The following is a 17,491-nucleotide window of genomic DNA, read 5'->3' as shown; positions in this document are numbered from 1 at the left end:
GTCTCCCCGCGACCGACCGACCGAACTAACCGCCCCCCCCCACGCATGACGTTATATGGTATGGAATAGCTCTTTGGTCAGTTTGGGTTAGCTGTGCTAGCTGTGCTGTACTCCCAGCTTGTTATGCACCTGGGCAAGCAGGAGAAGCTCAAAAAGTCCTTGAGTAGTCTGAGCACTACTTGGCAACAGCTGAAAACATCAGTGTGTTATCAACATTCTTCTGGTACTAAATCCAAAACACAGCACTATGCTAGCTACTATGAAGAAAATTAGCTCTATCCCAGCCGAAACCAGGACAGAAGCTTATGCTAATTCATCACATGCCACAGCACCCTTTGCAAACAATCACAAGAAACTCCCCAGAGCAAAGTAAACATGGCCAAGTATTGAACCCTAGTGACTCCGTGGGAAACAGGCATCAAACTTAACAGCGGGAGCTTTAGAACGCGAGTAGACTGGCAAAGGGGTTTATTTAGCTGTTTTTTCTTGGTTTGGGGGCATCAAATTGTAAAGACATTTTTGCCCAGCAGGTCTGATTGTGGTGGTGTTTGTTAAAAATCGGCTCTGGCAATACCAGGTTGTTTTCTGTGCTTCTAACCTAAGTCTCCCATGCTGGCAAATCAACACATCAGATGGGGCGCTGCTTGCAGAAAAGAAACTAAGAGGTTTTTTGGTTACCTAAAAATATAAATAGCAAGAAGCAAACGCTCATGAAAGTTTACTCATCTACTGACAGCCCAGAAATGAAACGTATTATGGAAAACAACACACAAAGAAAGTTACTGCCTAGGTACTGAAAGGGCCCGAAAGCAGTGAATGGTGAGAAACCAAAATGCTTTTAAGGATCTGTGTTTAGACAAGCAAACAAACAGGTTATGTGCAATTCAATAAAGTAACATCTGCTTTAAGGTTCGAGTTCTTGCTAACGCACACGGGTAGTTCAACAAAATCAGACTATTATGTCAGCCTGCTACAGATATATTGCTGGAGAGGTAGGAAAGTGTTTGCTAGGAGATCACAGGGCTTTGGCTTGCTGAGTCTGAGCGATAAACAGCTTCAGCGCAGCACTACGTAGAATGGAGTCAGGTTAGGGCTCTACTGCTCTGTTACAACCTTTTTGTTTGAAGAGGCTTTCTTTCAGCGAGTAGAGGGGATTTGAAAGCAACCACACCAGCTCAGTCAGCTTTATGAGAACAAGTATCTGGTGAAGACAGCAACTATCAAGACATCTGTGATCCAAGTCAAAACAAGGCAGGTTCAAACTTAATGACATTAGAGTAACTGAATCATACGGTCCTCACCAATTGCTCGTATCTTGCTCCAGCAACTTCGTCATCCTCCTTTGCCTTGCGATCCCCAAAGCACTGATCAGCGAGTAGAGGGGATTTGAAAGCAACCACACTTGTTCTCATAAAGCTGACTGAGCTGGTATCTGGTGAAGACAGCAACTATCAACACATCTGTGATCCAAGTCAAAACAAGGCAGGTTCAAACTTAATGACATTAGAGTAACTGAATCATACGGTCCTCACCAATTGCTCGTATCTTGCTCCAGCAACTTCATCATCCTCCTTTGCCTTGCGATCCCCAAAGCACTGATGGTTCCCCAGCTTTGCCAGCAAAGCTTCAACTCGCAGGAGCAGACGCAGGTTTTTCTGTGGGCGAGCTCTCGAAGGCTACCTTGGTATCAGTCCAGAAAACTAGGCAATGTTCTGCTTTTGGGACAAGAGCTGGAGAAGAGCTTTAGTAGGACTTCCTTTTCCTGGTTCAGGAGAACCTTCCAACCAGAGCAAGAGGGTAGCACAATGCTCTAACAGCACTATCTCTCCCCTAGAGCAGAGAGAAGAGCATCCTTTCCAGGGCTTCTCAGGGCCTGCACATGATGCCATTAACTCATCATCTCAGCTTGTTATCAAGGCTCTAAGGGTGTGTCTACTTTGTCATGTGAATTCAGGTGAGGAGTAAATAAGGATAAGGAGAGGAATTGAGATGCTCTTAAAATTAATGCCCCTAGCTACCTCAGTGTGGGTGACTGTGAGGACTTGAATTGAATTCCTTTCAGTTGAAATGGAAATAGAAAGTAGTTGCCCCAGAAAGCTATGGTCCCAGCTATGCATGGTAATTGCTAAGGGCAGCCACAGGACCAAACTAGAGCTACTCCAGAGTACCCCCACCCCTGAAATGCATCATTAGGACAATTAGAAATGTACTGTTAGGACAAGAGGAAACAGCCTCAAGTTGTGCCAGGGCAGGGTGAGGTTGGGCATGAGGAACAATTCCTTCCCCTTGGGGCTGTCAGGCACTGGAAGGGGCTGCCCAGGGAAGGGGTTGAGTCCCCAGCCCTGGGGGGATTTAACAGCCGGGCAGAGGTGGTGCTGAGGGCCAGGGTTTGGGGGTGGGATAGCAGGGGTAGGGGCACTGTTGGACTTGATGATCTTGAAGGTCTTTTCCAACCTAAACGATTCTAAGTGTGGATGGCAGATCCTCCACTCACTTCCACCCCACAAACCTGTTCCTCCTGTGCGACTGAACTTGCAAATATAGAGATGATCTAGGCGTGGTTTCCAGCTCTTGCTCTTAGCAACTTCCACAAGATGGCATCATCGCATAATAAAAGGCAGGAAAAATAGCCAAATCCAAACCTCTCTTACATTTCCTTATTTAATCGGGGGAAAAAGAGAGAGAGAAATTTAAAAACCTCGCATAAAGGCAACTGATATATGAACATGCACCACTGAAATGGGAAAAAAATCTCTGGAGAGATCATCTAGCTCATAAAAAGTCTTTTGGGTAGGTTACAAACCAAATGAGATGCCTCCTAGCTCTACCCAGCAGAGACCAGAGGAGATGAAATGTTTGCACACTTGTTAACAGAAGGCTTTTCTGTCTCTCCTGAAGCAACTGGTAGCTGGCTTTCTCATACACCATATGAAAGCCTTTCTCTGTTGGACCCATCCGTCTTCATCTTTTTCCTTTGCTTCTGCTCTGTGATAAGACGCATCCTGAGAAGAAAAAAACCTTTTGGGAATTAAGCAGCCCGCAGTAGAAAATATAACTTAGTAGCACATGCAGAGCATCACTCAGGTGATGCTGGAGGTATAACTTCCATGGGCGTGCTCAATCATGACACAATTCTTATTCACCTACTAAAACATAAGGAATGCCAAGTCTCTTTGCTACAACTGGAGGAGGCACATGAGAGCTCATTTTAAAGCAAGCACAACCTCTACAGGGAAAAATCTGGGAAGAAAGGGAGGAAAAAGAAAGCTTCTCCAGTACCACGTGGAGGAGGTCACCTCACTGTTGCCGTCTGCCCCCAAGATTTCAGCTCAGTCATTTTGTCCTTGGTTAAAGAAAACCTTCCTTTTTGGGTATTTGAGTCAAGTAAAGCAAGTATCCTGACAGTGTGCCTTGAAATCCTTATCAGGGCTGCCTCTCAGGAGCCAGCATAATTCAGCCACTCCGGATTGCTTCTCTGAATGCTGGTTGATAAGGAAAGAGACCCCTTGCAGGCAGGACCAAAGACAAGGGTTGCATCTGTCTCTCTCTTTCTTGAAGGGTCTTTGATGAGACAACAACAGACAACTGAAATGAGATTAGCTGAGGATTTGATTCACTCAGGAGTACTGCTGTCTGGTTTCTTGTTCTGGCTTTTCCCTTTTTTTTCTCTTTTTCTTTTTTTGGTTTTGTCCTGGGAAAGCTGTAAATGGGGAATGCTGTAAATGGCCCAACGCTATCGCCCTGATAGGATGGGATTGAGTCATAACCTTGGAATCTTGCACAGCCACAAAGACTGAGGACTTTGCACCAAAAGTATTGTCCTTTGCAAACTGCAGTGCTGCGATGGAGGAAGGGGTGGCCAGGAAACTGCTGAGCTGCCTAAGCTGATGGTGAACTTCAGAACACCTTGCATCCATGAGTGGCAGACCTTTCATTCACAGAATCATAGAATGTTTTGGGCTGGAAGGGACCCCTAGATGTCATCTAGTCCAACCCCCCTGCAGGAGCAGGGACACCTTGAACCACATCAGGTTGCTCACAGCCCCGTCCAACCTGGCCTGGAATGTTCCCAGGGATGGGGCCTCCACCCCCTCTCTGGGCAACCCCTGCCAGGGTTTCACCACCCTCACTGGAAAGAATTTCTTCCTTATATCTAGTCTAAACCCACCCTGTTTTAGTTTAAAACCATCCCCCCTTGTCCTGTCCCAGCTGGCCCTACTAAAAAGATTTTCCCCATCTTTCCTATAGGTCCCCTTTAAGTACTGAAAGGCCGCGATCAGGTCTCCTTGCAGCCTTATTCATTGACATTATTCGGTGATGGTGTTTTAGTGGCACCAGAGCAGCTCTGAGGCCAGGGAAACAGGTTTGCTCTCTGCATGTCCTTACATGCAGTCCACACCAGGTCTAGTACTACTGGGAAGTAGGGCTTACCTGGGTAAGAAATGACAAAGCAGTGGGCTAAAGCAGAAGCTGATTGCAAAAGTAGAAGGCTCAGTTCTGATCTCTTTTTCCCTATCTTTGTGACCTTTTGCAAGGCCTACCAGAGATGCTTTCCCACTTTGCCAGCCAAATAGTAAAACATAGCCCCAGATACGAGCATCAGTAATTTTTTTCTCCTGACATAGAATCATAGAATTATAGAATGTTTTGGGTTGGAAGCGACCCCTAGAGGTCACCCAGCCCAACCCCCCTGCAGGAGCAGGGACACCTTGAACCAGATCAGGTTGCTCACAGCCCCATCCAACCTGGCCTGGAATGTTCCCAGGGATGGGGCCTCCACCACCTCTCTGGGCAACCTGTTCCATATAAACACAGACACGAAAGCTTGAAGAAGCAGGTCTGTCATCAGGACCGATGCTTGGGAGTCACAAATGCAAAGCTTTCTCTTATCTGCCTGGGTAAACTGGGAGTCTTTCCCTTGAACCTGTCAAAGGTTCAAGAGATCTATAAAATACTGCGAGAGTACAAGGGCGGTTCACACTAAACAAACTTGTTCCCGAGAATCAAGTATTATTTAACGAGCACCAACAAAGCTGTGAAACATCTTGAATGCAATTAACTGAGAGCAGTTTAATTTGAAGTGTTAGAGGTTTTATTTACCAACTTGCTGTGGGTGTTGAAATATAAATGCCAGGCAAAAGATTTACATTATTAAATAACCATTACTTTTTGGATGGCAAAACTATCCAGATGTTTCCATTAATGTGCAGAATTTCCAGTGAGGCACAGATAATTTAGGCTGGCTTAGAGACGCTTCACATGGTGCTTTCTGACAGAGGCCTTAGTGTCTTCCTTCAAACACTGCATACAAGAAACACTCATCAGGATGCACAGAACAGAATCACAGAATCATTCAGGTTGGAAAAGCCCTTTAAGAACACCAAGCCCAACCGCCCCCCTACCCCTGCCATCCCACCCCCAAACCCTCAGCACCGCCTCTGCCCGGCTGTTAAATCCCCCCAGGGCTGGGGACTCGACCCCTTCCCCCTCTCAGGCAGTTGTAGGGAGCGATGAGGGCTCCCCTCAGCCTCCTCTGCTCCAGGCTGAACCCCCCCAGCTCCCCCAGCCGCTCCCCAGCAGCCTGGGGCTCCAGACCCCTCCCCAGCTTGGTTGCTCTCCTCCAGACATGTTACAGCAACACAACGTTTTACTTGCAGCATGTGCAGAGGTGGATGCAAGCAGGGAGGTACTGTTGCCTATCACAGAAACTATCACTTGGACAAGGGATGGCTCTTACATGGAGACAGGAGGTTGACCCCCTCTTTTGCCCTCAGCCCAAGTTCTCACATAGAAACCTCTTATCACACGAGGCACTTCTTTCAGTTTTAGAGCCGTCCTGAGCTTGTGTGCCTACAAAATAGCCCAAGCCCCCAAAATTATTGGCACCAGCATAAGCAGCTCAAGCTAAGCAGAAAAAGGGGTGCTTAAGAGAAAGTGTCTTTTACCAAGGAAGGACCATTTCTTAAGTAAATATTCTTTCTAGTTGATTGCCAGGCTGGCTTATCTTAAGTGTGACAGCTCTCAGGTCACATAGAAGGGGTGGTATCTCCAGTCTGCAAGGGGAAGAACTGGGGTATTGGACCATGGTGGGGGGCCAAAACAGCTCCTCTATGCAGGTCTTCCCACCAGTTGGATGCCTAACCTGCTTCTTCGTCCTTCCTCCCACTCAGTGACCACCCATGCTCAAGGCAGTGGGGTGATGGAGTGCAGGTTTGTGTACAGGTGGACTCTGGCATCAGAGATGGGGACTGTGAGGAGAGGCTGCTTTGCTGTCTGGCACAGCGCACGGGTACCGGTGTGCTTGAGATCCGCCTGGGACAAGCGAGCATCACTTGTGTATGGCTTTATGGATCTGAAAGTGTAAGTCAGATTTGCAGCCTTCCTGGGCAAACCCATTTGGTTAACTCTTCACATTCTATTATTACTATTGTCATTTCAATAGCCCACCATCATTTTAATTCCCTTTTGCCCTTCATGGGCAGTTTCATGCCTGACCCACCCTATGCATTTTCCCTACCCAGTGTGGAGAACAGGCACAAGCCACCATCTCACACAAAATCCAACACCAAACAATAGGGATTTTGTAGATTCCCAGGGCAGGGTAAGTATCAGCCCATATCCCTGCTTCTCAGCTGGTGTGAATGAATGTAGGTAAGCAGCCATATGTTGCTTGCAATTAATTATGATTTGAAATCTGTGTGTATCCATAGGATTACGTGAGGTCTGGGGGTAGACAGGACTGAGCTGCACAGACTAGATCCAAATCTGGTTTTCATATTCCCAAGTCACAAGATTAGCTGTGGGTGTTGGGAGCCTGGGTTTTGTTGCTAGCTCTAGTTTGACAGAAAAGACAGGCCCAGCTTATTGACTATTTTTTTTTAATAAATGCCTGACAAGAGGTATTTCTGCTTATTATGGAACAGTCATCCCTAGATCTTGCCTCACCCAGCTGCAGTGTTGGCTCCTCCTTGTGACAGCTTCTCTCCTTGCATGGAGGCAATGGAGAGGGTTCAGTCCCAAACCTCTCACTCCTTGGGGATTTAAATCCCAGCCCTGCTCCCAGCCTTTAAGAGGGGATGGTGGGGAAAGAAGGTTAGAGAGCTCCCCTTAGCCTCAGGAGCTATTACACCAGGCATAAAAGACCCCAAGAAAGAGGCAGAAAGCATAAGCAATCAGGAGGGGTTTTTATAAGGGCCTGTGTTAGTTAATAGCTCAGAATTCCAACTAAAACCTCTAACATGGACTTTGTCACCGTGATTCATCTCACCTACCTAGAGACACTTTCAGGGTGGGGATCTGGAGGGGACCAGGTGAGAGAACAAGTGGGAATTAATCTGTTTGCTTTAGATGTCTATCTGAGGACACAGGTCATCTCGTCCTTAGGCGCCCCGGCTACCCTGTCTGGAACCACAGGGATGCTCCAGAGAGCTGCCAGTGACTACCTGCTTCTTTTTGTCCCACCCAATGTTTCTTAGCTCAGAAGTCTAACTTTGCTCAGAACAAAATTTTCTAAGGAAACGCCTGTTCTGGTGAGATGTCCAACCGTAACCCATATTTTTCACTGGTGAGCTCAGAATAAATACAAAATGGCACCTGCTAAAGTTGCTCTCCTTGCAAGTAGACAGAAAAATAGAGAAATTTAAAAAAAAAAAAAAACAAAAAACGGAGGAGAAGGAGCCTTGCAGGGAATTGGCTGAATCCGTTCAGACAAAATGCAGTGAACGACAGCAAAAGCAAGGATCTATGGTTGGGAGAAAAGGATGTAGACGTCCTTCACAGAATAAAAAAATATTCGGTGACTAAATGATAATTAGTAAAGTTTAGTAAGAGCAAAGTGATCAGTTAAGCAATGCAGTTCAGGGTAATGCTGCAGTAAGGAGTTACTTGGATGTGTTAGTGTGGGTTAGTGAGAGGTAGGAAGGGGTTTTGACCTGTGTGTGCTGTCCTGTTGAGATCTTTGTGTCTATGTATGAAACCAAAAGCTGAAACAACAAGGGCTTGCAGGACAAAAAATAAAAGGCCCCAAAATCCTCACCTCTGTTCAATGCCTGGAGAAAGGTCTTCGAACAAGAGTCTCACCAAACGCACTTTGCTTATCTTGTTGGAAAGAAGATCAAAAGGCCACTTGATTGCAGCATTGAAGCACTTCAGAAAGAAGGGAAGAAAAAAAAAAAAAAGGTATTAAAGGTCTTTTCAGTCTAGTGGGTAGAGGCAAAAGCAGAGCCTGGAAATTAAAAACCGGTCAACTCAAATGAGAATTTGAGAAATAAGTGTGGCAGGGAGGGTGATGAAACATTGCCGCACTCCCCATCCCTTAACAACTCTCCCCAGAGTAAGGTGGGATTCAATCCAACACGAGTTATTTCACTCAGGCAGTAATTAAACATAATAACCTGTGATATGTAGAGAGGTCAGATGATGTGATCTAATGGTGTGGACAGACGCTCATTTCCAGACACCAGGAAAATATCACATGTAGAGGCGTAACTAAGCTGAGCAAATATTGAAGTGGCCCTGACCCTTGCAGCAGTTCTTTCAGCATATCCTCAGGGCGTTTGACAGAGGTGGACATGTTCAACAACATGTTTGGCTTGAAGTCATATTTGCACAACTATTGGGACTGCAATCTAGAGCTCTTCCTTCTTTGGCTCCTATTTTTGCTTTCTAGGAAATCAGTACATTAATCCAAGGACTAGATTTCCATTGAAAGAACAGCCATGGAGCGGGATAAAATACAGGACTGAGAAGGACCTCAAGAAGGCATCTAATTAATCTCCAGCCTGGACTTTAAATCTGACATTTTTACCATTTATGCATCTCTTCTCCAGAAGAAAGCAGATCCTGAGTCCTCATTGCCACAACCCAATCCCAAGCCTGAGCCACGGTCAGGATGCAGTTACATGCCCTGTAGATGGTTGTGCATCCTTTAGAGGGAAAGCTTCCTTCTTCTGGAGGCTCAGGGACCTCTTCTGAGGCACTGGTATCTCAGCAATAGCTCTAGAAGCAGAAATGGCATCTTTAAATGAGGTGGTTTGGGCACCAGCAGCAGAATCATCTCAGCATCCGAGCACTCAGGGTGGACCAGCCCTACGAGCAGCCACCCAAGCACTAAGTAATTTGCTTAAGACTTTAGTAGCCCTCACTGATCATTACATTATCACAATTAGCCAGTTATTAACACTGCCCTGAATAGCTTGAGCAGCCCAAATATGCCAGCTCTTTCCTTAAAGCATCACTGTAGTCATACAGTAAGCAGCTCTCCAGGCTTCTCAAAGAGCATTTAAGCACAAGTGCTGCAGTTAACTTGCCATTGAATACATCTGCATTAATTGCTTGCATTATTAACAATGGAATGCCTGCCTAATTAACTCAGAGCAGCACAGGCTACTTTGCTAAATGTTAATTAAATGCTTCATTGGCAGACTGTATTTTTTTTCAGCTTCAGAGGGGGCAAACCTACTGTGTATTGCAGCCAATTTCCATTCACTTTATAAAACTGTTCAGTTCTCAATCATAGCTCTGCTGAAATATTACACCAAGCAGTCTCTGGAGAAGACGCTTCATTTACATCTTTCCCAGCTCCTAGGAGAACCAAGTTGTTTCTTTTCTTCTTTTTCTGTTTGTTTGTTGGTTTGGTTTTTTTTTTTTTTAAATTTACTGCCCAGCTAAACTAGAAGCAACTGTGTTACTCTTAATGAGCTAAATTCACTTAAGTGAAAAGAAAGGGTAGCTTGGCCATGTGGATATTTAGTTTAAACCAGCTCCTTTCACGGTCTTTTGTGTACGCTCTTAGCTTGGTTCAATTACAAAACCAAATGTTTTGGTTTAACCCAGTGGGAGTAAACACACAGCTGTTATTTAGTCAGGAGCATCTCCTTGTTTATGGTGGGAATTATGTATTTAACGTGTGCTCTGTTCCTGTGCTTCAGATGACAGGGGTTTGGGGGCCATTTCTCAGCTCCTCCAACCTGAATAGGACTCGATAGGAACATTAGGAAGACATTGTCCCCTGTAAGAATAATGAAAACATGCTAAAAATCCAGAAAGCAGCAAGCCTCGGTGTCCTCATTATTTCCCAAGTCAGCGGGTTTTAGTATATGCTGAAGAATAAAATATATCCCTTACAATACCTCTGTTGTCATCATAGGCAGCAAAAAGTTGACTCCTTTAAAATAGCTGGTTCATAAAGGACCACCAAGTATTTGTTTCCTTCCTGAAAAAATTACATTTCACACGATCGGCCTGGCAGAAGCAATGAAAAATGATTTGTTACGTTGTCAGCTCGAATCTTCAGCATGGAAAGAGAGCACCCTGTGCAGGATCAGGCTTGACTTTTTAATTTAAAACAGAAGCGTTCCTTGAGGATAGGTGGCTGAATTCGACCGTGTATGTCAGGTAACTGAAAATGGAAAAAAGAAAAAAAAATGATGAGAGAACTTTTAGGAGCCAAACAGCAAAGCGATCCGCAGCATGTTATTGAGAAAGCAAAAGCTCGTATTTTAATTGTGCAGTTAATGGAATCATAGAATCAGAGCATGTTTTGGGTTGGAAGGGACCCCTAGAGGTCACCCAGCCCAACCCCCCTGCAGGGAGCAGGGACGCCTTTAACCAGGTCAGGTTGCCCAGAGCCCCGTCCAACCTGGTCTTGAAGATGCTTATTATCACAGTATCACAAGACCATATATTATTAATACAGAAAAGCTAAAAAACCAGAACTGAAGATGATCCCAGTACATTTTTTCACCCAGGATGTTTCTTCTTCTGCTTTATGTAGTTTGATAGCAGAGAAACCGTGAATGATGAGATTGCTTTAGGCTCACCGTAGCTTCAGGCAGGCAATAGTTTACTCAGGCTGCATTTCAGAAGCCTTCTCAACATTTACAATGAAAGCTGAAATCCTGGAAAGGAAAAGGAGACCCGCAGCGTGAAAGAAGGGACAAAATACTGCTTGATAACAGTGTGATTAAAGCATTCACCTGCAGAATAAGATAATTGGTGAATGTTAAATGTAAAAAAGACTTTCAAGGCCTGAAGTCAGATCACCTGCCTGCCAGAAGAAAAGCTAAGATAGCTCCAAACTTCTAATATGCAATAAGCATTTCACTCTTAAGTTCCAAAGTATGAGATTCACCTCTTCGGACTGAGGGAACAGTTCACACACCTAAATGTATCTCTGACATCATTTGGGAAGCCTTAGGGCACGTCCAGCCTCTGGCTCTCACTCCAGGGGACCGCAGCTCTTCCACGGTCCTGCGTCAGACTGTTCCCTCCAAGCTCTTTTTGTAGTTAATGGGGAGAAAGGCAATTGCAGAGAATGCTTTATTTGGCATAGCTCAAATTTCTGGTTTAAGGTTTATGAGATTAATCACCCTGGAGAGATGCTTCTCTCTCCCCATGAGTGATAAAGGGAGCCTGAAGTGACTGTTTGTAACCATAATCTCTAGCTTTGGGACACATAAACCAGAGCAGATGAGTTCCACCCACTCTGTCTCCTGTTTCTGACCTGGAGGGAAAAGCAAAGGTATCCAACAGGCAATAACTTCCCACTAGCAATGGAATGATCATTCCTGGCATCAGTTTCAGTGTCCTGAAGCTCCTGTACCAAAATCTTATTCACTGGCCTTTTACTTTAAAAAGATAATGGCATTCAGTCCAGTACTGCACGTCATGAGCCTCCCACTAAGCTCAGCTTACAAGGGGGACGGAGATAGGAGTAGTACTGTATTATTTTCTCATAAACCTCTTGCTCCAGTGGCTGGTTATGAATAATTTAATGTCCCAAGACAACATAAGTCCTCGGTGTAGTAGGAGGTTAAACAGAGCCCAGCTCATGATTGCCATGTAGCAACTACCATTTTTGTCGTTAGAAACTGAAAAGAAGTAGAACTGCGAGAGATACAACCACCCCTACTCCTTCCTGCAGGGATAAGCCAACTACTGTGATATTAGCAGGCGTTTTTGTCCTTGACTTTCAAGACATTGACCAGTCTCTTTGGGCTTTACTTGAAAGCAGATGGTCCCATCGTTTATCAGCCTCCAGATCCAAAGCCAGTGAGGGGTCTGGAGCACAAGTCTTATAAGGAGCAGCTTGGGGAACTGGGGTTGTTTAGCCTTGAAAAAAGGAGGCTGAGGGGAGACCTTATCACCCTCTACCACTACCTGAAAGGAGGTTGTAGTGAGATGGATGTTGGTCTCTTCTCCCAGGTAATGGGCAATGGGATGAGGGGAAATGGCCTCATAGCGTTGATACAGCGTGGGGGAACTCCAGTTAAAATAAGAGACAGAGCATGTAAAACTGATCATACAACATCTTTCCAAGCACAAGGCTCTGCCTGCCTGCAGAACCCATTTCCATAAGGTATATAAATGAGGTTAAGAACTTAGGTAGGTTGGAAATTTGAGCTTTTATTTAGAATAGAAGAATCCCTTGAGCTATTTTAAAGATGCCCACAAAAATAGCAACTCAAAAGTTCATAGAGACCATGAGATCTCATGCTTCTTGACATGTGTTTATGACCTATAGGCCAACTAATTTTGTGATTACCTGTTTCGGAGTTTCATTGATCTTCTCCCTGAAGTTTCTGCTCTATTGTTCTCTCAAGGGGTACATGGATGAACCAATGATCTGCTCAAGCCTGTGAATTCCTAGTCTAGGAAACCAAGCAATAGTGATTTCATTTAAATGAATTGTCTGAGTCGTGATTCTGTGATTCTGTGATTCGATTTGCTGGTGGAAATTCTAAATTAATGTATAGGTTTAAGCATGAAGGAAAAAATATTTCTTACCAGTACTAAAAGCATCAGCTGCATCCTTAACTCATGTAAAGAAGCCTAGCTCATGGAAAGAAGCATGATGGAATAGTAAGAGCATGATGGGGGGATTTAAGAGATCTGGGCTCAATTCTTGGCTTGCGCTAAACAGATTTGGATAAAAGTCAGTTAAGGCATATATTGAGCTCTTGCGGATCTATTTTGAAGGATTTACAGTGTTTCCATGCCAAACTCCTCGGGGTCCACAGACCCAGCACCTAGCTACCACAAAAATGAATGGCTAAGATGTGTTGTCAGGAACCTCTAGCAATAACACACCACTGAAGGGTGACAGTACATCTTAATTGCTGCTGTCATTTCCAAAGAGAGAATAAATGTAAGCTGTTGATGCTCTGATGCTCAGAAACACCGGTGGCATATGTAGTTTAAGGCAATGGTTTACATTGGTTTTGGTGGGAAGGACATGATCAGTCCTTTACCACAGCTCAGCTGAAGAGTGGTAATTCTTAATTTCAGGTAACTTAATTGCTTTAGACTGTGTGACCATATCCTTCAGGCAGGTACTTCCACTGATTTAAATGGCTGCGTGTTCCCACAGGAAGAAACTCTTTTGAAATTGTTTTTTCTTCCTGCTGTCTCCCCACTGTAAATGGGCCAGCCTGTACCAGACAGAGATCTGCTGACTAATGTGAATACTCTTGCTTCCCTCTCTCTTTTCCCAGTTATCACGCTTTGCTGTATCTTCAAGTGCCGGATTCCCCGGACAAAGAAAGAGATTGAGGCACGATATGCTCAACGGCAAGCAGCCAAGACATATGCAGACAAACTGGAGACTGTGCCACCACTCAACGAGCTGACAGAGATCCCTGGAGGTACTTCCCACGCTCATAGCTACACATGAAACCCACCTCTTCTTTTGGGGTTGCATTCTGTATGCAAGAATGTAAAGAACTAGGTCCTCCCTTAGTGTAACTCAGTGTGGCTCCGTGGACGCAACCATGGACACAACAAACTGCCATGACTTGGTAAACACCTGCCATTCACATGCACTAAACCTGCAGCTTTTGTGGCAGCAGGCATGGTCATTTAGATAAAAAGGACAGTTTCTCCATTGGTACAAGTCCAGGTCATTCCTTTGAAGTTCATGTTTGAAATTTCCAGAGTCTGATTAATTTTAATAGCCAGTTCCTGGGTTGGGGGTGGGTGGGTGGTGGTGGAAGAAAAATTGTTAGAGTTTCACATTACCCATGGCTTGCCCCATTTGGATGGCCAAGAGCATTTCTGACACTGGTCTCCGCTCCTCTCACTCATCTTTCCTGATTCTGTACCCTAGGCTCTACTGAAACTCTCCTAACTCTCTCTGGTCATGTCCAGTCCAGACCTCTCAACTCCCTGCCTGTGGTGAAAGAAGAAGATGAAATGGCCCTGCAAGGAAATTAGGGGACTGCCTTCCTGTCTGTCTGTCTATGGCTTCTCTTTTCTGATGAGATCCATCATACCTTGGACTCTCTGCTTCTCAGTTCCCTTTCTGCCTTTCATTTCTGTTTTCTCAATACCTTTTTATGATTTTAATTTTTTTTTTTTCCTTTCCTGTGTCTCTGCAAACCCTGTGGTCTGTAGCTTCATGGAAACCAGGAGTTTCCTGGACTCAAAATGTGATGCTTCAGTCCATGAAACTGGTGCAAGAGACAGATAACGTGATTGTAGAATTTTAGTCCTACACCAGCAAAATACACAACTAAGTGCTTAACAGTAGGAACGTGCACGTACCTCAGTATTTCAGAGGTGTATTTCAGACATCTGACTATGCCTATACCATAAACTGAAGATGGCCAGGCAACTCTCTGGAGCTGAACCCAATTGGCATGAATAATCTCTTGTCCATACCGTTAAATTCTCTTAACCTACTTTAAAGTCAAAGGTCATTCAAAAGTCTATCCATTAATGCACTCTTACATGTAAGAGCAATCACACATGGAAGTGCTTTGGTTTGTATCCTTCATTTTCCTGCCCAAAAGACTGAATTCTGACTCTGTAAGGACCGGCTGTCGGTAGATCCCAGAGGGCGTGAAGGATCATGCCTGTAGATAGCAGAAAGCCAAATTCACTCGTTTGCTGCTGCATCTTCTTCCTGCCTAAGCTGTTACTTCTGGAAAACCAATAAATTAAGGAAGAGAAAATCCAGTAGAGGCGGGAAGAGTATTTGGGCAGCAGAATGGCTGCTTCATGCCAGAATGCTAATAAATTTGGTCTCCTGTAAGCAGCCTTTACATCCCACAAACATGTACATGTACTCCATCCAACGGCAGGCTATTTTGGTGTAGATTTAATCAGACCATGGTGAATTATTGCAGCATGAACTCATGAATAACTTACCACAAGAAAACAATTTATGGGAAGTCAGCTGCACCATAAAGACTACCTAAACTTTTATCCAGTTAAATGAGTATGTTGAATAGTTGTCCACCCTTTGACCTTCTGAGAATCCCAGAATTATGGTCCTGGCATGGTGCAGGGTAGGAGGCTGGTGGATATCATATTGCTGAGTGGCTGCTGATGTCTGGTCATGGCTCATGAATATATGTGCTCTGAAGCTCCTAGTCCTCTGGAGTCAGATATAAATCTGCCCAAGTTGCTCTAAAGGAACTTGGGGTGGGAGCCGTCTAACCACAAGTACATTGTCCACATCTATGGATAAGTCTGCAGCAGCACTAGTTGTTTCAACCTTATCCCTTTATCCACTGTGGAAAATAAAAACGATGGGATTCCTTTCATGGTAGAGGAGGTGCTAAAGTGGAAGAGGTAAATTGTGCCTTAAAAATGCCTCTGTGTCTTCAGCCTTAGGGACCCAAAAGGACTGGATCAGCTGTCAGCGCCTAAAGGGTTAGATGCACAAGCTGTGTGTGATCAAACCCACTGGTCCGCCCTCCTTCTGAGATTAGTGTGCATCCTGTCCCCAAAAGAGTTTCACTACATGATTTAGACGTTACAATGGAAAGTATGCAAACCTTCGGGCTTCATCTCTGTGCTGTTATTTTCATCTGTACAGAGTGTGATGCTCTGCCATGTCACCCCACTGACATTTGGCAACCCACCTTGATTTATGCAGTCATGAAATGTAATGCATGTATTTGTCAACTATTTATATACTTATACTGTGACAACCCCTGGTAGACCCAGTCAAGGCCAGAGAGAGGACTTGAGTGATTTTAATTACAGAGTGGCCATGAAATGCTTTAAAGATTTCTGTAAATGTCAAATGCTATTAATCATGAATATATTACAATGCTTAAATACTCTCATTTCTTGGCATTATTTTACCCTACTTCACTTTTACTGTGATGGAATATTCTAGCTGCCAAATGGCTCTCCATGCACTTTTCTGAGTGTCATATATGGCAAGCCCTTTTACTGGACATAAATAAAATGGACTTCAGGGTTCAGTGTATAAAATTTTATATACAAATTGATCCATTTGTGCTCTGTCTCCCGGTCTGTGGGAGGAGTACAAGCAAGACTTTGCTCTAGGTTGAGATGTACTGTCTGGGTCCATGGCCTGGGAGATCTTCAAGTATTCTGGTCTCAGGCTGCTCCATTTTAGGAGTTCACCTGGTTACTACCATATTTGTCCAGGAAGCAGACAATGGGGTGGGCTTTTTTGTATTCTTCCTTCTCCTTTTTTTTTTTTTTATATAATATGTCAGGATTTCCTCCATGGTTGTAAAAAAAGAGTCTGTATTGTTCCACTCCTATTTGTATGTACAAATGAATTGCCAGTTCCCAAGGTTAAAGGATGATATTTTATTCCCTTTATTTATTTTATTCATAGAATCATAGAATCATTTAGGTTGGAAAAGACCTTTAAGATCATCAAGCCCAACCATTAACCTAACACTGCCATTATTCAATTTATTTACTTATTCATGACATTTTATATGGCGAAGCAATATTTGAGGTGAACATAACAAATTCATGTTTGATTCGCGCCTATAATACATTGCTGCAGTACGAAAGTGGTGCTACAGACATCCATAGCAATGGGAGATTTGGGGCTATTTAAACAGAATGGAGTCCAATGGCTCCAGGTAAGGGTTGAGACATCTCACCAAAGGTCCTTACCAAATTACCGCCTAAGCCAGTTCACTGTCATCTTTCCTTAGCCTGTGACAATGGTGAAATTATTTCACTTAGCCTAGGTGCCAGCTGAAGAAAGCTAAACAGTGACCAATCATCCTGCACTTGCTGAGGTCGGTCCCAGGTCATTGCTACATCCTGGCCGATTTTAATTATTAAGTTGTGTTAACATGGTTATCTATTTACTTTTCTGAGTCCTATACTGGGGATTTTCAGAGAAGGAGGTCATGGGTACTTCACACATTTTAACTTGTTTTTGTGAAACTTTATGTTCTGCTGGTCTTGAGCAAAGGAAAAACTTTCTGTAAGAAATATATGAGATACGATCTATGTTTAAGTGTCAAGGTGCAGCTTGAGATGAGAGTTCAGTGCATCAAGCTCTGAGGTCAGAAATACTTCTGAGAAAATGAACCACTTCCGGTGGAAGAAAAATAAGAAAGACGAGGAAAAGTTTTCTGCTATGAAATCCTTTGTCAGAATAATTAAAGTCTGCAGAGCCAGTGTGACACTTAGGAGTCTTCTCACCTGAAACACGGGCACTGAATCTGAGGATTTCTAAGTAAAAATATTTCATAAGTAAAGATAT

At 44.1% G+C, this 17,491-nt stretch overlaps 1 protein-coding gene across 1 annotated transcript in view; it reads left to right on the top strand.

Annotated features, from left to right (window-relative positions):
- Window positions 1-14,211, top strand: part of TMIE (transmembrane inner ear) — an 18,031-nt gene extending 3,820 nt beyond the window's left edge. Inside the window, exons 3-4 of the mRNA XM_009640108.1 lie at window positions 13,494-13,643; window positions 14,105-14,211. Coding sequence (XP_009638403.1) covers window positions 13,494-13,643; window positions 14,105-14,211 — 257 coding nt within the window. The remainder of the gene's footprint in view (window positions 1-13,493; window positions 13,644-14,104) is intronic.
- The last annotated feature ends 3,280 nt before the right edge of the window (window positions 14,212-17,491 follow it).

Source organism: Egretta garzetta, unplaced genomic scaffold, assembly GCF_000687185.1.
Source record: "Egretta garzetta isolate BGI_Z169 unplaced genomic scaffold, ASM68718v1 scaffold275, whole genome shotgun sequence".
Lineage (NCBI taxonomy): Eukaryota > Metazoa > Chordata > Aves > Pelecaniformes > Ardeidae > Egretta > Egretta garzetta.
Note: the sequence above shows the minus strand (reverse complement) of the source record. Positions and strands in the feature narration are given on the sequence as shown.